The sequence below is a fragment of the Ranitomeya variabilis genome, chromosome 2 (genome assembly GCF_051348905.1).
Source record: "Ranitomeya variabilis isolate aRanVar5 chromosome 2, aRanVar5.hap1, whole genome shotgun sequence".
In the NCBI taxonomy this organism is placed as follows: Eukaryota; Metazoa; Chordata; class Amphibia; order Anura; family Dendrobatidae; genus Ranitomeya; species Ranitomeya variabilis.
Genome location: NC_135233.1, coordinates 839599769 through 839623272, shown reverse-complemented (window position 1 = coordinate 839623272; position 23504 = coordinate 839599769). Strand labels below are relative to the sequence as shown.

The window sequence follows — 23504 nt, the reverse complement described above, 5'->3', positions numbered from 1 at the left end:
AACCTGCGCATATTATAGTTTAGTTGGGGTACAAGCTGTCAGGGCAATGAGGATACTGTGAGAATCTATGGGGGATGTTTTATTACACAGGGTCATAAGTACATCTGTTTTTTATTAATTAGATAGTTTTACTAGGTGCAAATACAGAAATACAGCTGTACCAGTGGGATCTTTGGATCTGCATAGACAAGGTCACTGGGTGCATCTTAAGAGGATGGATTCAGTTGTAACAGAAGGTCAAGACAGTAGCGGGGATGGGGGTGGCAGGGGATTGAGGTGGGGTGTTGGGTCATCATTAGGGGGGTGATAGATACAAATCAGTGCAGATTTAAAAGTAGGTTGTATAGGCACACCTGAGTAAGTCAGTATGTACAGAAAAGTAAGACCATGTTATGATTTGGAGAATAACCTGGTAAAATAGGCCGTGTTTCCATTTTTAGTATTAGCATTTTTAGTTTCATGCAAGCCAAAAACACATCTTTTACATGTTACTGCGGATCTGGCAGAGTTTGCATCCTAGTCTCTGCATCGCTGCAGACCAAACTCTGGGCAGTAAGCCACAAGCTTGGCCAACAGCTTGAAGTTTTTTTTCACCAAGAGATATGGAATTGAAAGGTGTATTAGCAATCAAACATTTACAATGAAACTACATAGTTTTGTACCTTATTTTTCATTAAAAGGGTTTTCTATTATTATCTGAGCGCCTTTTAGATTTGCTAAAATACACATGTGGGCACTACTTCCTGCTCTAACAGAAAAATGCAATTTTTTCTTGTACATCTGCTCCTCAGGGCCACTTCATACAATTTACGTTATATTACCTGTCCTTCCCAGGACTCAAACTCGTATCTCCTTGTTTGTAGACTGTTGCTCTACCAATGAGCTACAGCTTATAATTTGAGCCACAGCTTATAAATTGAGCCACAACTCTGTTAAGTATAATATGTCTCTCTTTTTGGCATAGGATTTGTATGGAATGTTTCACGACCCAACAGGGGTTGGTCCATCGGAAGGCACAATGCACACATAACGGGATGGTAAAGGGGAGATGAAGGCCCTAACAATAGGGAACGAGGGATGGGACACCTCCTGAGCTCCAACCTGAGCCTATCCCTGAACTTCCCTAACGCCTTAAGCGGGTCTTTCCCCCACCGTCACGTACCTCGTTGCTGTCACCTCACAATATCCTGGCTAGTGCATTGGTCAGCAAGGACGCTAGCCTCACCACTGCAGATGGTACAAACACAGGGGAGAGTGACAAGCACCAGACAAGGTAAATACACAAATCTTAGCTCCAGACTCCGCTGTCAAGCTCCACACCGCAGAGGATACGGAAACAGGACCCCGAAATCCACAGAAGATGCAGATTCAGCGATGACTCCAGAGAGCTGCAATTGCAAGGCTGGTCTACATAGAAAACTCAATTACCAACAGTCAGCTGATGCATTAAGTGACTATTTAAAGGATGGTGGGAGTGGTCATCACCCACATCAGCTGACCAGCAACACAACAACTGCCAGCAAGGTAACAAACATTAACCCTTGCTGGCCTGAAAGGAAAAAAGCTACATTTAAATGATAGTAGTACCAGAGCTGCCATGAATCCAAACCTGAATCGTGACAGTACCCCACTTTCAATGAGGGGCCTCAGGACCCTCAGCCCCGGACCTCACCGGAAATTACGTATGGTGAGGACACCTCAACCTGCTATAATTCACTTCAGCAGTCATCTGATCCTCAAGTTTACAGCAAATGCAGCCGATGGTGACGGAAATAACGTAGGCTCCAGAGGTGCCACAAATCTCCAGAGTAACAACCTGTGGATTACATTCTGTACCTGTATTACTAGGGGTAACTCCAACTGGAAGGTCCTAGGGCTGAGAATGGCTGACACCGGATACGGCCCGATCACCCTAGAACTCCAGGTCCCAGATGCGTACTTTCACTTGATGTTTTTAGTGGACACTCACACATACTCATTCACGCACAGGTCCAGACCTGAACGTTTATTTCCACGAGTACGTTTGCCAACAGACAGTAATTTTTATGAGGAACTGACAACAGAGGCATCACCCCGTGTCACCAAACTCATACCCTCATGATATTCAGGGCGAACCACCACCGTCCCGATCCCTCCGCCTGAGAGGACCCCGAGACTCAGGGTTTACTTGTGTTGAGGGTAGAATCCTGCCCCTATTCTCTGGTAGCACTTTAGCTACCTCAACCAGAGAAGAAGGGGTAGATTTAAGAAGGATGACAGAGACCGTAGCACCCAGACAACAGTCTTTACAAAACTGGTCCCAATTCACTACTTCCCCGGACCGCTAATCTATGACCGGATTGTGTCTCTTCAGTCAGGGAAGGCCTAAGACAATGGGAGTAGGCATACCCTCCAAGACATAGCACAACAGGGACTCTTCATGAAGAGTCCCTATACGCAGGTTAATATTATCTACGACTTTGGTCACACTCACCTGGCTGAGAGGAACAAAGTAAATTTCACGAATGGTAATGGGTCTTGCCAGTGTCCTACTGATCAAATCATAGGTCTGAACAAAGCGAGAATCCACCAGATTGACTCCAGCTCCACGATAGACAAGAACCAGTACCGTCTCAGTAGAGGTAAACTGAGCCGTAAAGGTGGAGGAAATATACACACCCTGGTTGCATCCCTCCACATGACCAGGGGAACGCGGCTTTTGTGATGGAGTACAAACGATGGCATGAGCTGGGCAGACATTGATGAAATGATCAGTCAGACCACAGAAAAAACATGCCCCTGTCCCACGGCGAACCGCAGGCAACCTGGTTGGAGAGGAGGCTCCTCCCACCTGTATAGGTTGTTCCATCTGCACCAGCGTGTCCTCCTCCCTAGAAAGAACAACAGGGGGTAGATTTGGTATATGTCTCTCTGAGGTGTCTATGCACCCGGATAGCAGGGGCCATGGTGGCCTCCATCGACCCAGGGGTAGCATACTGCGCCAGAGTATCCTGAAGCCTAGCTGACAGACCCTGACAAAAGTGGCTCCTAAGAGCAGGGTCATTCCACTGAGTGTGAGTGGCCCATATCCGAAACTCTGAGTAGTACTCCTCAGCCAGCCAGCCGGACCCCCTTCTTGATCTTACGGAGTCGGGACTCAGCCAGGGAGACGACATCAGGATCCCCATATGCCAGCGTCAATGCCGTGAAAAAACTTGTCCACCAACTGCAAACATGGTGAATCAGTCTTCAGTGAGAAGGCCCAGGATTGGGGATCACCCTTGAGAAGGGAGACTATAATCCCCTTAAACTCACAGGCTTCCTTGAAGATTAAAAATGTATCTCTCTCTCCAGAGTACCTGTCAGGGGGAGATATTTTGGGTTCTGGTTGAGCCTGGACATGAGTTGAGACCAAGAACCCCGACACCTGCTGAAACTGCTGCACCACCTGAGTCCGCAACTCGGTGACCTCATTCATGAGGGTTTGGATCAGGCGAGCAAAAGTCTTGGCTTGAGCCATGGGTTCCCCGGAAAATGGTACGGGTTGGAAATAATGTCAGGGATCGTTCCAGGAGACGGCACAATGCATACACAGGATGGGACACCTCCTGAGCTCCAACCTGAGCCTGTCCCTGAACTCCCCTAATGACCTAAGCGGGTCCTACCCCTTGCCGCCATCACGTACTTCGTCCTTAACTGTCACCTCACAATACAGGGACGCTAGCTTCACCACTGCAGATGGAAAAAGCACAGGGGATAGTGACAAGCATGTGATAGACAAGGTAAATACATAAAACCTAGCTCCAGACTCCGCTGCCAAGCTCCACACTGCAGAGGATACGGAAACAGGACCCCGAAATCCACAGAAGATGCAGATTCAGCACTGAGACCAGAGAGCTGCAACTGCAAGGCTGGTCTACATAGAAAACTCTCTTACCAACAGTCAGCTGATGCATCAGGTGACTATTTAAAGGATGGTGGGAGTGATCACTACCCACATCAGCTGACCAGCAACACAGCAGCTGCCAGCAATGAAACAGACATTAACCTTTGCTGGCATGAGGAAAAAAGCTACATTTAAATGATAGCGGAACCAGAGCTGCCACGAATCCAAACCTGAATCATGACAGAATGAGAGGAGAACATCACTTTGCTGCTGATGGGGACTGGGTTGCCTTGCTATGATAGACAGGATATCTAAGCACACAAGCTTGGATCTCTATCTTCACTGTCATCTGCACTGATCCTACCAATTTTTTTGAGCTTTGGACCCTTCAGTAGACAAGCGCTGTGACGCACTGGTTAGTTGAAAGCACATTGTAGTGCTTGTCCATGAAAGTAGCTAGTGCCTGTTCTGCAAAACAATGGCAGTGGCAGTGCACACATTGGCAAGCTCAGATGACAGACTTGACAGTTCTCTGCACTGACCTGCCAATGCTTTGGAGTGCAGGTGCCGGCCTCATCACACCTCGTGTCAATTGAAGAATCTGCCACTTAGAATCACAGGTAGGATCAGAGACGAGAATATTGAATACTGTGATATGAGCATGAGTGCTGTAGTGCAGAGGTATCCACACTGTGCAGTGATGAGGCAGTGACTCAGGAAAGTTCCAAAACAAAAGTCTTTTAATGCTCAACTCACAAAAATACACAGCACACAATATTCTCCGGATCACAACTGGGAAACATATCCTCCAGATTGCAGCCAATAAACACTCCAGCCCACCTTCGAGACCGGTTGCCATGGGCGACTGCACCGCTGTGTACACTCTGGGTGCCAGCCTTTCAGCTCCCTTGGCTGTTTGGCTCTACTTGCCTGTGTTGCTCCACACAGGTGGAGCTCTGCAGAGCCTTCTGCTCTGCACTCCTGCACAAACCAAACTGACACTGACCCTGACACCCAAACCTCTGCTTCAGGAGTTTTTACAAGCAACCTGTGGCCTTCAGCCACATGGAAAACCCGGCCAGGAAGGAAACTGACTGCCCCACTATCATCCTGTAGTCCATTTAAAAAATAAAATCCCAGGGAGGTTTTCTTAAATCTGCCCTCGACAAATAGCTGGTCCAAGACCTATATTCACTTTTATTCTGCATTGCAATTACAGCTACGCCTGTGACTGCAATGCACTCCCATGGTCTCAATACCCCTCCGTGTGCAACCTGGGGGGAACACACAGCGACTCTCACATGTGACACAGGTCACTGCCTCACAGTGCTTAGACACCCTGTCAGTCATTTCAAGGCAGCTCCACCAACATCAGGAGCAGAACAACGTGCTCCTCTCATTCCATCCGAATTTTGAGCATAGATAACCGATGGATTGAACATAATGGAGGAGGAAATAGTGTCGCCATGCCAATAAATTAACAAGTGACCCTCACTGAGATGCACTAATAGAAGAAGCGCAGTTAAAGAAAGTATAGTAAAAAAAGCTATTATTATGAAGAGTTAGGACATATATAAGAATTTCAAATAGTAGAGGAAAACCCCTTTTAAAGTTTTACAACCAGGCAGAAGTTAGAACTGTAACAGTAAAATTCGAATTATGACAATAAGTATTGCTGCAGATAAAGTTTTCATCATTCCTATAATTGTGATGATAATAATTATTACAGGTGAAAAAAATCGACAAAGGTAAAAATATAGCCCAGGTTCCGTCTTAATGAAGGAGTGTGCTGGAGTAAGAGTAGCCTGGCACATGTCACTTAATGATTCTGGTGCAGCTTACAAGTGGCACGGGTCAGAGACTGTAGTAAGATATGCAACATACATATTACATAATTTTCCTATTTGGCTTCCATTTTGCAGGTTCCGTATGATAAAGTCATTATTGGGAGATCTAGTGTGGGGCGGGAAGAGTCTGAGACTTAAGCAGGAAACGCGGCAAAGGCCGAAGAACCAAGGGGGGCTGGCACTCCCTAATCCCTGGATATATTTTTTATCTGCTCAATGTCAGCACCTTAAGGGATGGGGGGAGTTGTTAGGGGAGGGACGGATACCTTGTAGTTTGAGGTATTTAATTAAGCCATTGCCGTTGAGTATGGGTCTGGAGGCGGGACTCTTCCAAAAGTTGGGGTTGCAGTATCATACTATTAATCTTATTCAGAAGGTATGGCAGAAAATCAAGCACTTAGGGGGGTAACGGGTTTCACTCAGTTCTCGCCTATTTGGGACAACAGTTATCTCCTGGCGTTTAGCTATTTGAAGGGGTTTAGTGAGTGGAAGGAGATGGGCAATATATTGTTAGGCCAATTGATTTTTCAGGGGAAGCTTAAATCATATGACAGGCTACAAGAAGAATTTTTGTTCCCAGGGTTGAATATTTATCAGTACAGAAGAGTCCAACATGCGTTTCAGTCTCAATGTAGAAGAGGACCCATAGAGATACGAACGGATATCCTGCTAGAGTTTGTACTTAAAGATAGCGGTACAAAGGGGGCAATATCTGTAGTACAGCGGTGGCCAAAAGTAAAGACACCACTGCAATTCTGTCAGATAATACTGAGCTTCTTCCTGAAAATGATTGCAATCACAAATTCTTTGGTATTATTATCTTCATTTAATTTGTCTTAAATGAAAAAACACAAAAGGGAATGAAGCAAAAAAGCAAAACATTGATAATTTCACACAAAACTCCAAAAATGGGCCAGACAAAAGTATTGGCACCCTCAGCCTCATACTTGGTTGCACAACCTTTAGCCAAAATAACTGCGACCAACCGCTTCCGGTAACCATCAATGAGTTTCTTACAATGCTCTGCTGGAATTTTAGACCATTCTTCTTTGGCAAACTGCTCCAGGTCCCTGATATTTGAAGGGTGCCTTCTCCAAACTGCCATTTTTAGATCTCTCCACAGGTGTTCTATGGGATTTAGGTCTGGACTCATTGCTGGCCACCTTAAAAGTCTCCAGTGCTTTCTCTCAAACCATTTTCTAGTGCTTTTTGAAGTGTGTTTTGGGTCATTGTCCTGCTGGAAGATCCATGACCTCTGAGGGAGACCCAGCTTTCTCACACTGGGCCCTACATTATGCTGCAAAATTTGTTGGTAGTCTTCAGACTTCATAATGCCATGCACACGGTCAAGCAGTCCAGTGCCAGAGGCAGCAAAGCAACCCCAAAACATCAGGGAACCTCCGCCATGTTTGACTGTAGGGACCGTGTTCTTTTCTTTGAATGCCTCTTTTTTTCTCCTGTAAACTCTATGTTGATGCCTTTGCCCAAAAAGCTCTACTTTTGTCTCATCAGACCAGAGAACATTCTTCCAAAACGTTTTAGGCTTTTTCAGGTAAGTTTTGGCAAACTCCAGCCTGGCTTTTTTATGTCTCAGTGTAAGAAGTGGGGTCTTCCTGGGTTTCCTACCATACAGTCCCTTTTCATTCAGACACCGACAGATAGTATGGGTTGACACTGTTGAACCCTCGGACTGCAGGGCAGCTTGAATTTGTTTGGATGTTAGTCGAGGTTCTTTATCCAACATCCGCACAATCTTGCGCTGAAATCTCTTGTTAATTTTTCTTTTCCGTCCACATCTAGGGAGGTTAGCCACAGTGCCATGGGCTTTAAACTTCTTGATGACACTGCGCACGGTAGACACAGGAACATTCAGGTCTTTGGAGATGGACTTGTAGCCTTGAGATTGCTCATGCTTCCTCACGATTTGGTTTCTCAAGTCCTCAGACAGTTCTTTGGTCTTATTTCTTTTCTCCATGCTCAATGTGGTACACACAAGGACACAGGACAGAGGTTGAGTCAACTTTAATCCATGTCAACTGGCTGCAAGTGTGATTTAGTTATTGCCAACACCTGTTAGGTGCCACGGGTAAGTTACAGGTGCTGTTAATTACACAAATTAGAGAAGCATCACATGATTTTTCGAACAGTGCCAATACTTTTGTCCACCCCCTTTTTTATGTTTGGTGTGGAATTATATCCAATTTGGCTTTAAGGAGCTTTAGGACAATTCTTTTTGTGTTTTTTCATTTAAGACAAATTAGATGAAGATAATAATACCAAAGAATTTGTGTTTGCAATCATTTTCAGGAAGAAACTGAGTATTATCTGACAGATTTGCAGGGGTGTCAATACTTTTGGCCACAACTGTACCAGTCTTTAATATATCAAAAAAAGATGGAATCATGATGCTATTCTTCTTTTTTCCTCGCTGAGGACTTCTTTACTTCCTGACATGCGCAGTAATGAGAATAGGATGCTGATATTGGTGCGAAATATGAGTGGGGTGAGTCATGACTATTAACTATCCACAGCTGTGTACAGTTGATCAATTAATTATTTATTGTATTTGTGTCACTTTAACACTGTATGCACTATTTGAATGCACTTTATACTATTGTCACTGGTATGCAATTTTATTATATATATGCATATCATGTTTGTAATATTCTGATGTGTCTCTGTCTATTATCTAAATTCCTCTCTCTCCTTCTTTCCATCTATCACTACTTTTAATAAGACAAAGGACAAGTGATTTGTTTGAAATGTCAAACAAACATTCCTGTTCCAATTACCACCCTGCTGAGGCCTCATTTGACACAAAAACTTGTTTCTGGGAACAGAATAGTTTCCACAGAATTAGGTAACAATCGAGTGTTTTGCTGACTGCACAACTAAAGTAGAAAAATTAAAGTGGAATTTAGTTGATTAATAAAAATCTACCTGGTAAGTTGGAAAATATTTGGCCTCCCCACTTACGATATGGAACTGCTATATTAAGGATAGTGGGCCATATTTCAATCGGTTAGTTTAGCTAAAATAACTTAAATATCTTGCACAAAGTGTGAATTGCAAGCAGTCTGTACCAAGAATATGCTAATGTATGGTTATATGATTATTTTTGTTACTAATTACTAGTTCTGTATTTAGCTTACGAGATTATAGTATGACCTATATTAGTAATATTACCTAGAATCCAGTATGAATATACAAAATTAAAGGAGAGTTATTGCTGAGGTTAGATGAAGGTTGGAAGAACCAGTATTATATTGGTACCTGAGACTTGCTGAACACCTAAAGCAATTAGACTTCCAATGAGTAACAATCCTAGAACTGCACTTAGGGCTCCCAGAAAGACTTCAAGCTGAGATCTACCTCCAAGGAAACTAAAGATGTGCCCTCTTCCTTTCCGAAAACCAACCTGAAAAAAAGATACATGACATTTGTGAATATTTGCCAAATGATTTTCCTATGGGCAAGTTAAACCAATAAGTTGATTAAAAAACTTTATTTCAAAGATAATTTTTCAGTAAATTATTTGGCAAGACTGAAATATTTATTGTCAATTTATCTCTAGTAAAGGTCATCGATATCAGATCATCGGGGATCCTGACTCTAGGGAGCTGTGGCACATAGTCCCCAGGGCAAAACTCTGCAATATGAGAGTGTCTCAGCCTGGCACTGCAGCTTAGTCTGATATGGGACTGAGTTGCAGTGAGCTGTGATACCGGGCATAGTCACTATGAAAAGTGCCGACTTGTAGTTGGTAAACAATGAAGGTGGGGTGACACATCGTGGACTGCAATGGCCATTTCGGTCAGCTGATCTGTGGGGTACTGGGAGCTGGACACTTGTTCATCTGTTATTGATGTTCCTTTAAAAAATACCCACTTGACATGGAAAGAATATATCTGCATTTAGTTCCATATTATGGTTTATACAGAGATGTAAACTACTGTCTACTGTGGGATTGAGAGACTTTATAAACACATTTGTATTGAGTCTGTGCTGTGTCTCTCCAAGGTTCATAAAATAGAATGAAAAAGTGGACAAACTTATTGCCAGATAGATTCCAATAGGGAAATTGCATGCAAAATGCATCCAAGGGGTTGTCCACTACTGGCTTCACTCTCCCCGCCTTCAGACATATCACACACATCCACAAGAAGCAGCGGCCCTCACTTCCTCCAGATGTATGTGATTTGTCCATAGGAAGGAGACTGAATCCAGCGCTGACTGGTTGCAGGAATAGCGTCACCTAACAATGTGACGCCGAGAAGAGACAGTGCCGACACCGCTGGAATTAACCCAGAGGCTGTGACTCTGAGGGGAAGAAAAGAGAAAGATTAAGGGGTACTTACACTTCAAAATAATCATGAATGAGCATTGCTAAAAATTCTGATTTCAGAGTTATCTTGCTGTGTAAACAGGCTGTCGATCATCCGATGAACAAGCAAAACGTTTGTTCATTTGGTGTAAAGATCATCTTGGTGGTGCATCATCCTGTGTAAACAGAACTCGCACTACCGAGAACAATGGCAGCCTATACGCACAGGGCAATCTAGTGTAGATCACTTGGTGCATATCATTTACTCAAACGACTGCCTATTGGTAAAAGTGTATCATTCGGCAATTTTTTCTTGCTGCTGGTTGTGCCTGTGTAAATGGACCCCAAGGTACTACTGTAAATATTGGGAAAGAGTCTTGGTAAAAATGGGAAGGGGAGTATTGTAAGTAATGTATAGACCAGTGTGAGGGGTTGACTCACTCAGCTACTTCACCAAGTAGACACAGGAACCATACTGGTAGTAGTTCACATACTAGTTTATTATGGACAGCATAAACTTAAGCAGGGTTCAGGAAAAATAAACAGAGCCTTTCTGGCATAATGGTAAAACAAAAGGTAATGTTTAACAGGTTTCACTGCAGGCAACACGCACAGTGTCCTTAGCTCCTCTGGGAGCTACTTGGGAGTTCCACCTCTTCCAACACACCACCCCCACTGACTCTCATGGCCAGGTATTTAACACCCCATGTGATGATCACATGACCTTGACATCACATAGGTCCTGTCGGGACTGTGCAGGTGAAGATACGGTGGACCTCCTCCCACCCGGTCTATGAAGGTCGACTAAAACCAGCCCATAACATAACTTAACCCTCTCAACACGTAGTCTGCTGGAGGAAAACTATTCTTGTTTTACATCACTGATGCTAATATGCGCAGTGACACATATCTCCCTTCATACACTATGCAAGTGACCCTGTCACATATTTCCCCCCTCTGCCCAAAGCCAGGGGTTTTGGCACCTTCAGACACTAAACAAGGAATTCAGGATAGAGCATACGCATTGCCATGTAACTTCCCTGGCCTATGCTCTACGTGGAACGTGAAGTCTTGAAGGGCTAAGAACCACCTAGTCTCCCTGGCGTTCTTACCCTTCTTCTCTCTCAACCATCTCAGAGGGGCATGGTCCGATACTAACTTAAACCTACAACCTAGCAGGTAGTATTTCAGGGTGTCGATGGCCCACTGTATGGCTAAGCATTCTTTCTCAACTATTGCGTAGTTCTTTTTGCAAGATGAGAGTTTCCGGTTCAGATACAGGAAGGGATGCTCTTCTCCATTGATTTCCTTTGACAACATGGCTCCCAACCCAACTTCTGAAGCATCGGTCTGGACCACAAATTACTTACTAAAGTCGGTTGTGACCAGAACCGCATGCTAGCACAGAGCCCTTTTCAGTTCTTGAAACGCCATCTGTGTCAGGAGTCCATTTTACCATCATCGACTTGGTGCAGAGAAGGAGATCTGTTAACAATGTGGCAACTATGGCAAAGTTCGTGATACAATGCCTGTAATACTCCACAATACCAAGAAACACCCTCACTTGTTTCTCACTTGTTTCTTGGAGAGCAGTTGCGGCCACTTCTGAATTGCCTCTATCTTATTTAACTGGGGCTTGATCTTGCCTCTCCCGATGATGTAGCCTAAGTACCTAGCCTCTTCCTTCCCTATGGCATACTTCTTTGGATTTAAGGTGAATCCCGCTTTCCTCAATGCATCGAAGATCGCTTGTACCTTTGGCAGGTGCAAACTCCAGTCAGGGCTGAAAATGACAATGTCATCCAAGTAGGCTGCAGCATAATTCTTGTATGGAGCCAGGATTCAATCCATTGCCCTCTGGAAGGTAGCTGGGGCTCCCCACACTCCGAAGGGCATTCTCGTGTACTGAAAATACACATCCGGCGTCGAGACGGCTGTTTTCTCCTTGGCGCTCTGGAACATAGGGATATGTCAGTACCCCTTCGTCAGGTCAAGAGTGGTGATGTACCTTGCGGGCCCCAGTCGTTCAATGAGTTCATCCACTTGGGGAAATCAGGTACGTGTCAAAATGGGACACCTCATTGAGCTTGCGGTAATCGTTACAAAACATCCACTCACCATGGGCCTCAGTACAAGGATGATGGGACTTGACCAGCCACTTCTTGATTCCTCCGAGGTCCAGCATTCTCTTCACCTCCTTGGAGATTATCTCCCCGCGTGCTTCGGGGATTCTGTAGGGTTTGAGGTTTACCCTTACATGCGGCTCTGTTAGCACGTCGTGTTCCACTACCTGTGTGCGCCCTGGTTACTCTGAGAATATCTCACAGTTCTGCTGCAGCAGTTCTCGACATTGTTGCTTCTGAGTCGGCGTTAGCATCTCAGGAATCACAACCTCTTCGACTTTGGCTTTGGGACGGGCCTCCAGCATGGAGCTGCCAGCGGTTCACGGTCCCGCCATGGTTTGAGTAGGTTTACATGGTATACCTGGTGCGGCTTCCTGCGACCGGGCTGGTGTACATTATAATTCGCATCCCTGAGATTTTGCACAATCTCATAAGGGCCTTGCCACTTCACCAAGAATTTGCTCTCCACCGTAGGAATAAGTACTAGCACAAGGTTCCCCGGCTGGAATTGCCTTAGCCTTGCTGATCGGTTGTATACCTTCGCTTGGGCATCCTGTGCCTGGAGAAGATGTTCATTTATGATAGGCATTAGGTGTGCAATCCTGTCTTGCAGCTGGGTAACATGTTCAAAGACACTCCGGTGCAGTGTGACCTCGGCTTCCCAGGTTTCCTTGGTGATGTCCAGCAGCCCTCGTGGAAGTCGGCCTTACAGGAGCTCAAATGGTGAGAAGCCTTTGGAGGCCTGTGCGACTTCTCTGATAGTCCCAGTCCCGACCGTCCTTCTCAATGACCCACTTGAGCATGGCCTCCAAGGTCTTGTTGGAGCGCTCCACCAACCCATCGGTCTGTGGGTGAAAAACGGAGGTTTGCAGCTGGGCAATCTGGATGACTCTATACAGTTCCCACATCACTTTGCTCATAAACGGGGCCCCCTGTTCCGTTAAAATCTCCTTGGGCAAACTGGTCCTGGCAAAGATATGGACAAGCTCCCGGGCGATACTCTTAGCTGAAGCGTTCCTCAATGGCACTGCTTATGGGTACTGGGTCGCGTAGTCTATGACCACTAAGATGTACAGATGGTCGCGTGCTGATTTAACGAGGGGACCTATCAGGTCCATAGCAATCCTCTCAAAGGGAATTTCTATCACAGGTAAGGGAACTCCCTGGCCAATAGAACCTCTGTAACATTCTCTCCTGAGTTTTCTCACCCAGATGTCCAGCCAAAACATGCGAGTGAGCCATGTCTAAATCCCTCTGCCAGTAGGGTCCTGGAACTAACAACTGCTCCACTATCTCTCCTCCCCTCAGTTTGGTCACCCGATACAACAACTCGACATGTACTGCAAAATGAGGGACCCTGGTGTCAGCCCCCAGCTCTTGAGCAACCCCATTACATACAGTCACATTCTCAAATGCCCCATTTAATGTAAGGTCCTGAAGTTGAGCAGTCCCAAAGTTCTCTTCCGGCACCTCGAAGTTAGGGAAGCTGGGCTCCTCTGTTACCATCTCGTCCTCCTCTCCAGCGAGGACGCATAGGGGAAACTCCTTCATCTCTGCTCATTGCTTGGCGGTAGCCTCTCACCCTCCGCTACCTGCTCTAACACAGTCAAAAAGGCTTTGACATCATCCCCCGGGGTCATTTTCTGTATGGATCATCTTACCGTTTTCCGGACGTACACATCACCTGGAGACGGAGAGGAGACCGCCGCCCTTACACGAATCGCCTCTGCGAGGAGCTCCATTTTCCGTGTTAGCGCCTCCTGCTGCTGTCACTGCTGCAGCTGCTGTGCTAACAGCTTACTCATCTCCTGTTGTGCCAAATTCTGTTGTTGACTGGCGAGCTGGTGTTGCTGCTGTACCTGAACGAGATGTTTCACAAGTTCCCCCATGCTGCCGGACATCTCGCTCTGAATGGCGGATATCACTCAGGACATGCAGTTGTCCTCAGTTTCTCTGCGTGTTCCTGGAATGCTGCCCACACTCAAAACACCATGTGTGAGGGGTTGAGTCACCTAGCTGCTTCACTAGGTGCACACAGGAACTGTACTGGTAGTAGTTCACCTGCTAGTTTACTATGGACAGCATAAACTTAAGCAGGGTTCAGGAAAAATATACAGAGCTTTTCTGGCATAACGGTAAAACAAAAGGTAATGCAGAGTCCTTGCCCCAGGGCCGGACTGGGACTAAAATTCAGCCCTGGCATTTGAAGTTACACAGGCCCACTTGTCACATGGTGACTGTATAATATCTTTGTACACTTGTAGGCAGGGCCGGTTTTAGGCAAAGTGGGGCCCTAGGCAAAGTTTAAAATGGGGCCCCAAATGCTAACATATTGCACAACACAAAAAAGCATTTCGGTTGTATTTACAAGCGCTGAGTTCAGGCCGCTAAATGAGTTTGATCGATAATGCTGAAGTTGTTCAACGCTTGTTTCCCAGCCTCTTTCTACCAACTGAGGAATAATGATGGGACAGAACGATCACTAATAGATCACTAACAGATCACCATACAGTATCATGTTATCAGCAGCAGATCTACAGTTTACACCGGCGATGTGCTGCTCAGAACAATGATTTTTGTTCCAGCAAAAACAATCTGAATATGCTGCATTTTACTTGTTTAGTTAAATACACCCCATAGACCTCCATATATTATAATGTGCACCACAGTCCTCCATATAGTATAATACACTCCTTATAGTCCTCCATATATTAAAATACACTGTTCAGTTCTCCATATAGCATAATACACTCCTCACAGTGCTCCATATAGTATAATGCACTGCCATAGTCATTCATGTATTACAATTCATTTCCCATAGTATAGTATACTATAGTATAATGCACCCCATAGTTCTTCATATAGTATAACGTACTCCCATAGTCCTTGATACAGTATAATGCAGCCCACATATAGTATAATGCAGCCACCACCCTACAGAATATAATGCAGCCACCCCAGAGTATAATGCAGCCACCCCAAAGAATATAATGCAGCCCCCTCATAGTTTAATGCAGCCCCCTCATAGAGTATGATGCAATCACCCCTCAAAGAATATAAATATAATACAGCCCCCCATAGAATATAATGTAGTCTGTCATGGTTCCCAATGGCAAGGGAACGTAAGAAACATATAAATAACGAACGAGCTCTCGGGTGATGGAAACTCGAGTTGACCGTGAGCTAAATCTACCACACAACTAATAGTAGCCAGGGAGCATACCTACGGCTTCCTAAATGCCACGCGCCAGCCGGAGGACTAACTAAGCCTGGTAGAGGAAGAAACAGACCTGGCTTACCTCTAGGGAAATACCCCAAAAGATGACAGCAGCCCCCCACATGTAATAACGGTGAAATAAGAGGAAAAGACATACACAGTATGAAAGTAGATTTAGCAAAGAGAGGTCCACTTACTAGATAGCAGAAGGATACAAAAGAGGACTTCACGGTCAACTGAAAACCCTTTCAAAAAACCATCCTGAAATTACTTTAAGACTCCTGTGTCAACTCATGACACAGGAGTGGCAATTTCAGTCCGCAAGAGCTTCCAGCTACAGAGAATTACAAAAACTGCAAACTGGACTAAAGATACAAAACAAAAGGACAAGAGTCCACTTAGCTGATCAGCAGACTAGTAGCAGGAACATGCAACCGAAGGCTCTGGTTACAATGTTGACCGGCAAGGAAATGACTGGAGAGCAAGGCTAAATAGGAAACTCCCAAACGCTGATGGAAGCAGGTGAACAGAAGCAGCAAAGTGCAAACAAGTCACCAGTACCACCAGCAACCACCAGGGGAGCCCAAAAAGCGGATACACAACAGTAGTCCCGAATAGAATATAATACAGCCCACCTCCCCACAGAATATAATGCAGCCCCATCAAAGAGTATGATGCAATCATCCCTCATAAAATCTAATACAGCCCCCATAGAATATCATACAGCCCACCTCCCCATAATATATAATGTAGGCCCCATAGAATATAATGCAGCCCCCCCATAGTATATAACACAGCCTCCCCATAGAATATAATATACCCCCCATAGTATATAACACAGCCTCCCCCATAGAATATAATATACCCCCACAATAGTATATAACACAGCCACATAGTATATAACACGGCCTCCCCATAGAATAGAATATACCCCCATAGTATATAGCAAAGCCCGCATAGTGTATAGCACAACCCGCATAGTATATAGCACAACCTACATAGCAGATAACACAGCCCACATAGTAGTATACAGCACAGCCCACACAGTAGTATACAGCACAGCTCACACAGTAGTATACAGCACAGCCCACGTAGCAGTATACAGCACAGCCCTTGTAGCAGTATACAGCACAGCCCACATAGCAGTGTACAGCACAGCCCACGTAGCAGTATACAGCACAGCCCACGTAGCAGTATACAGCACAGCCCACATAGCAGTATACAGCACAGCCCATGTAGCAGTATACAGCACAGCCCACGTAGCAGTATACAGCACAGCCCACATAGCAGTATACAGCACAGCCCACATAGCTGTATACAGAACAGCCCACGTAGCAGTATGCCCACGTAGCAGTATACAGCACGCCCACGTAGCAGTATATAGCACAGCCCACGTAGCAGTATACAGCACAGCCCACGTAGCTGTATACAGCACAGCCCACGTAGCAGTATGCCCACGTAACAGTATACAGCACGCCCACGTAGCAGTATATAGCACAGCCCACGTAGCAGTATACGGCACAGCCCACGTAGCAGTATACGGCACAACCCACGTAGCAGTATACAGCACAGCCCACGTGCCCGCGTTGCTCCCTGGTCCTGTCTCGGCAGCTGCCGCTGCACTGCCTGGCACGTGGTGAGTGCGCACGCACCCGCAGTGTCAGAGGCAGAGCGGGGAATGATGGGAGAGGGGGCGTCAGCAGAAGCTCTCTCCTCTATCATTGCATTCAACTGTACAAGCGTCATAGACGCCGGTATTGTTGAATGCGGCGGCGCTGGTGGGGGGGGGGTGAGTCGGCATCCAGTGGCCCACTACTGGCACCGACCCTTCTGGCATTTGCCAGAAGTGCCCGATGGACAGTCCAGCCCTGCCTTGCCCTGCAGGCTTCACTGCAGGCAACACACGCAGTGTCCTTAGCTCCTCTGGGAGCTACAGTACGTGTGAGTTCCACCTCTCCCAACACACCACCCCCACTGTCTCTCATGGCCAGGTATGTAATACCCCATGTGATGATCACATGACCTTGACATCTCACAGGTCCCATCAGGACTCTGCAGGGGGAGATACGGTGGACCTCCTCCCATGCACTCTATGAAGGTCCACTAAAACCAGCCCATAACATAACTTTACCCTCTCAACACATAGCGTGCTGGAGGAAAACTATTTTGGTTTTACATCACTGACGCTAATAAGCACAGTGACACATATCTCCCTTCATACATTGTGCCAGTGACAATGTCACACCAGAATGGGGATATTGCAGTCTTTGCTATCAAAAATCAAAAAAGTGTACTACTGAATTTAAAATGTCAGGGTTTTCTTTTTTGAGAATCGTAGTTGTGGCTGAAGACTACACGCATTGTGCTCTAACTCCTGATATAAATTTTGTGCTGATCATAAACCAAATACAATTCGCCAGTAGAGCAAATGGGAAGTATAAAAAGGAAAGGTTTTTCTTTGATTGGGTCTACACCACTGAAGAAAGTGGTCATCACAAGTTTCATTGAAGCAGTAAGTCTACATATAAGATAGTCAGTCAATTATGGAAATTGAAGTGGTTTTTCTAAATTGAGTGACACAAAGTACGAATGATTAAACCAACCTGCACCTTCAGTTTAGAATAATTATGTATATTAAAGAAGAATTTTAATTCCTTTAATACTGATTGATAACTTCTCGGTAAATGGAACAAACATCACGTTCAACATACTATAATCCATTTTGCAAAGATATTACTTGACAAGTGTAAAAATGTTCATACTGGGACTAAAAGCAGAGTCTTGCTGCTCAATGTCATCTTACGGTTTAGAATGTTACAGATAGATTGCTCTTGCAAATTGCGTTTACTTCATCCCAACCCACAGAGCACGTGACAATACTGTCAAGGTCCTACATGTGGTTCAATAAGTTTAATCTAATCACATCCCTCAATGCCTGTAGATCGCGGAAAGCATTAGACGACCGGATTCTCTGGCTTCTATTTTTTCTGTTTAACAATGCATTGATTTGTGTCTGGCCATGTAATTGTGGATTACCTGTCTCTATAGACAGTCTCGCTTTTCCAGGTTAATGCCTGGCATCTGTCGACACCTTGCTGTCAAACACGCCCCTAAGGATCCAGTTTGCATGGGAAGCCAGGAAAGGTTTACATGGAACTCTGGATGTGCATCATGTGTGAACTGGATATTCTGTTCCCTCAGATTTTTAAATGGAAAATATTATACTGTATAATGGCTATAATTGAGGCACATGTCTGCCACCTATCAAGAAGAGTAGTGGTCAGATGTGAGCACTACGTTCCCTTGTTTACACCAGCAGAGAGCCATACATATTGATGTGGCTGTGCATAGTCCCATAGATAAGACTGAGATGCAGAACTATATGGACACCATAAGATGCTAGAGCTTTATAAGCAATTTAGGGGACTTTTATCCTGCTGGTCACCCAGGCTCTGGTGTGCAGACCCTTCACAATAGTCAAATGATGATGGTATATCCTAGTGGAGCTACACTGTAGAATATGACTTGTTTTGTTCTTCCAGATGCAAAATGCATACAGATACATATTCAGTCTTGTGTAAATGTATAATTGTATACATGATGTAATATATAAACAGGAAAATCAAGTGTTGTACAGGCTGTCTCTTACCTCTACAGTATCAGGGGATGGAGCTGTCTCCCCTGCAGGGTCGGGAGTATCTTCATCATGAAAAGTGGCGCGTTTGTAGTCAGACATCTGGAAGAGGCAAACATTTTTTAGCTATTTGTAAACTATACCAACTTGTAAATGAATTGTGAATGCAAACAATACATTTAAAAACTAAAAAAGAGACATTTTTGGATAGGCTGTGCTTACATCTGCGTTAGGCTACGTTCACATTTGCGTTGTTGGGCGTTGCGTCGGCGACGCATCGGCGACGCAACGCACAACGCATGCAAAACGCATGCAAAACGCATTGTTTTGTGACGCATGCGTCCTTTTTTGGCATGTTTTTTGCCGCACAAAAAATGCAACTTGCTGCGTCGTCTGCGCCCTGACGCTTGCGCCAAAAAAACGCATGCGTCACAAAACGCAACACAACGCATGACCATGCGCCCCCCATGTTAAATATAGGGGCGCATGACACATGCGTCGCCGCGGCTGCGCCCGACGCAACGCAAATGTGAACGTAGCCTTAGACATTTTTTTTATAGCTCAAGATGACATTATGGGACTGACTCATGATAGCCTAGGGCAGTGTTCCACGACTCCAGTCCTCATGAGCCACCAACAGGTCATGTTTTCAGGATTTTCTTAGTATAAGCCAGAGCTGTCAATCAATTAAGTGTGGGACGGAGGGAGGAGGAAAACAAGTAGATGGGACGGTTCACTGAATGCTCAGCCACACAAAGGGAGAATTGAGCGTCTGTGCTTGGTTTGAACAGTCATATTGTCCTGACAGATTCCCTTTAAGGAGGACTGGACAAAATAACACTGTACATAGAAAACAAAATGGATGTTTATGAAAATTGTACAGTCTAAATAAAATATATGCCACGACACATAATATACCAAACTCACATGGCCACTGGTTATTGTAATAGTTTTGGCCCAATCATTGTCAGTCATTCAACCATGTCACTTTTATCTATGTATTTTTTATACCTATCATAGAAAAAGATCAAAAATAGCACAAAGCCAGAGAACATACGGTATATCACTTGTACTATTTTTCTAGTGCACTTTTAATGTGGACTTCTGTTATAAAACCTTGAAGCTGTTCAAGGACAGAGAAAGTGGACAAATGGGAATGAATGTCATATTTCATCCATGGTGTCTAAGTAACAACATACAACTTCTACTGGGTTATGCTATCAAAGATGACTAGACCGCTTGTCAAGTACCACCGTCCACTAGACATGTCATCATTGTCAGACAGTTTTTGTAAAAGCAAGATTTTTTTTTGCTTATTAAAATTTGCAGCCATTTTTGAGATATTAATCCTTTTGTTTACAGACCGTTGTCAAGGAGACCGACCACAACTGCTGTCTAGCTTGTAAGCACTGTACTGAAGCTGGCCGGGATTAGGAGGTAACAGCATTCTCCAGCCCTTCAAAACAGTGCTTACAAAGCTCAATAAACAAGAGCTTGCACGGGCTGCGCCTGTTCTGATGTCGATCAGCAGTGATCAGTCTCCAAGGCAATTAGCTGTAAACAATAAAAAAGTGCTAATATCTAAAGAACAGTTGAAAATTTTAATAAGTAGTAAATTGCAAGAATGCTTTTAATTACAATCACTATCTGACAGTATCTATCTATGAAGATAGGAATAACACTTTAAGACCAGGTGTTGAAAAACAGTTAATGAAAACATTTATAAAGTGGTGAAACAATTGAGGAAACACATAAGACTGATATACTCACTGTATTCTCTGACAACATAAATATCCAAGCATCTATAGGCTAGCCACTGGTGGCCATGTCTCACTCAGAAATATTATTCTAAACCAAAAAACAATTCGGACAATAACAGTATATACAAATTGTAATTATTTTAATTAGTTAATAATAATAATATTACATAAAATTGAATTACACAAAGGAAGCCATGAAAGGGTTGCATAAGATACAGTAAATGGTAAATGTGTAAAACATTAAATGACATTGCAAATTACTTCTGGCCACCAGGTAATATATTATGTGCATACACCAGCATTAGAATGAGTAACTATGAAAACTAGAAGGGTAATATTTACAAATATAAATAACCGGCCAAATGCTATATAATGTAAATAGTGAACCCCTTCTTACCAGATACTAAACAGTATACACAAGTAATCTAGCACTGAAGACAGTCAGGTTAATGGTAGCAAAACAATCAGAAGTATAACATAGTAGTCAGAATATCTATACAGACCCTGTGGTAGTGAAACACCCCAACGCATGTTTCACCTCGCTTAGTCAGGGGGGAATGAGAAACATGGATGTAAAACTGTTAGCACAGGAAAAAAGCTTGTTCTAATCAGAGCTATGGTTTTTAGTGATTCCTAGTGTACCACATTGGCTAACACAGATACTACATGCATCATCAACTACTGACAAGGATATCCATGAAGGTAATCATATCTAAATGTGAAACACTGAAATGCTATATTTTCCTTTTTACTTGTTAGTATTTTACAGGTGTGTGTTATTAAAGATTAGGACTATACGGTATATAAATGGATATATATTTGTACCTAAAATTAAGAGATTAATAAAATATTTACAAAACATAACGAAAGTGAGTCAGGATGGGATAAAATAAAAGAATGGGTGGAATGTTAGAAACTTTATGAACTATTGTGCGAATGCTCATAATTCAGGTAGAAGAAATGGTACTGGGCCTGTGAAGACACTACTATCACAAGAAGACTATATAGCGGAGGTGCGATACAGGTAACCGTCTTTTAAAAAAAGATCATAAGAATGGCATGACCTAGATAAGAGACATCGATAATCTTAGCAATCTATATGTGTAGGATATGTGTGTATTTTAATGTGAACATAAAAGGAAAGATATTATTACATACATTATGCATACATCCACGCCTACATCAGTTCGTGTTACACATCGGCTTGTATGCACCTCCTTTTGTACGTCAATGTATATGGATGATCAGAAATAAATTAGTGTGCAGCCAATGTATATAGATCTCCCTTGGCACTCACGCTGTTGCTGAGATTCTGAAGCGCAACGTTCATCCTGGTGATGATGGAGTAGCATCTACATGAGCCAAGCCAAGAAATCCAGAGCCATGCGCAGGAGCCAAGGGATGCCGTTCCCGCTGCCCATCCCTGGATCACCCTACAGATCCTAGCTAGCCTTGGCAAACTGCAGGGAGATAAGGCCTGAGAGAGGGGGAGGGAGAGGCAGGGCGAAGGAGGGAGGGAGTGAAGCTGCTAACTGGGAACGCTCTGGTTACCATGACAAAACCCTATTGTATCCTTCAACAGGAAGGACAGGAGAGCATCAGATGTTACAGGGAGGGCGGACGAAGGAAAACAGACTATGGATAATTTGTAAAGAAGAAAAGAGAGTGCAGCGAGATTGAAAGGATGGAGAACGGTAGATGTCAGGGAACACAAAAGATACAAAAAAACTACAGATAAAAAGGTGCATATTGTAAGAAAATAGATAACTGTAAGCACTTATCATTAGGATTAATTATGCCAGAGTAATGGAAGCAGCAATGGAATCAGCTAGAGTAATACATTGCTGAGCTGGAGCTGGCATACAGCTATAATGAAATTATCAGTACATATATCGATAGTTCTCGTGAACTACTTCCTAATACGATTGCATAACATCATGCATCCTGACAAATTAACATCTCTTACTTTTCTTGTAATATTACAGTACTATATATTAGCATAGCATGTTACCGGTTAGGAAATGACCGAAAATATTTCTTCATGGAACAAGCGAGAAGCAAAACATTGAAGTGTTATATACGTTTTATATATCCAGATTGTGGCTATCCTGGAACAATGCTAATGTTGGGGTTCTATATACCAGGAGCAGCCATCCCCATGCTCAGCTCTTATCACTGGGAACAAAGAAATGTATCAGTTATCATTACATTGTTTGCAAAGACATCAACAGATGCCAGTGATCCCTCAAAGCAGAATGCTACGAGTATGTATGTTATAGTATACAGTGATTTTATAAAAATTACATTGTTACATGTTGCTGGAATCATGGTTTGAATAAATGATTAGATGCTCCCTTTGCCTGTAAATTGTGAATCAAGTGTATTAACAATGTTCAAGCTGTGTGGGTCACCCACTACTTCACATGGACCCACTGGGGATTCACCTTTTTCCCTATAGGCTAGTCCGAACCTGTAGGCATATATACAGATGCTTCTCACAAATTAGAATATCATCAAAAAGTTAATGTATTTCAGTTCTTCAATACAAAAAGTGAAACTCATATATTATATAGAGTCATTACAAACAGAGTGATCTATTTCAAGTGTTTATTTCTGTTAATATTGATGATTATGGTAGCTTACAGCCAGTGAAAACCCAAAAGTCACTATCGCAGTAAATTGTAAAATTTAACAAAAAACACCTCTAGACACTTCTTAAGGCCGGGGACACACT

General features: G+C 43.9%; 1 protein-coding gene across 1 annotated transcript in view; it reads right to left on the bottom strand.

Annotated features, from left to right (window-relative positions):
• The window catches only part of ECE2 (endothelin converting enzyme 2), a 167827-nt gene extending 145568 nt beyond the window's left edge, over positions 1–22259 (bottom strand). Inside the window, exons 1-3 of the mRNA XM_077290116.1 lie at positions 22068–22259; positions 19026–19112; positions 8986–9130 (exon numbers count right to left, since the gene is read on the bottom strand). Coding sequence (XP_077146231.1) covers positions 8986–9130; positions 19026–19112; positions 22068–22100 — 265 coding nt within the window. The 5' untranslated portion in view covers positions 22101–22259. The remainder of the gene's footprint in view (positions 1–8985; positions 9131–19025; positions 19113–22067) is intronic.
• Positions 22260–23504: the final 1245 nt, after the last annotated feature.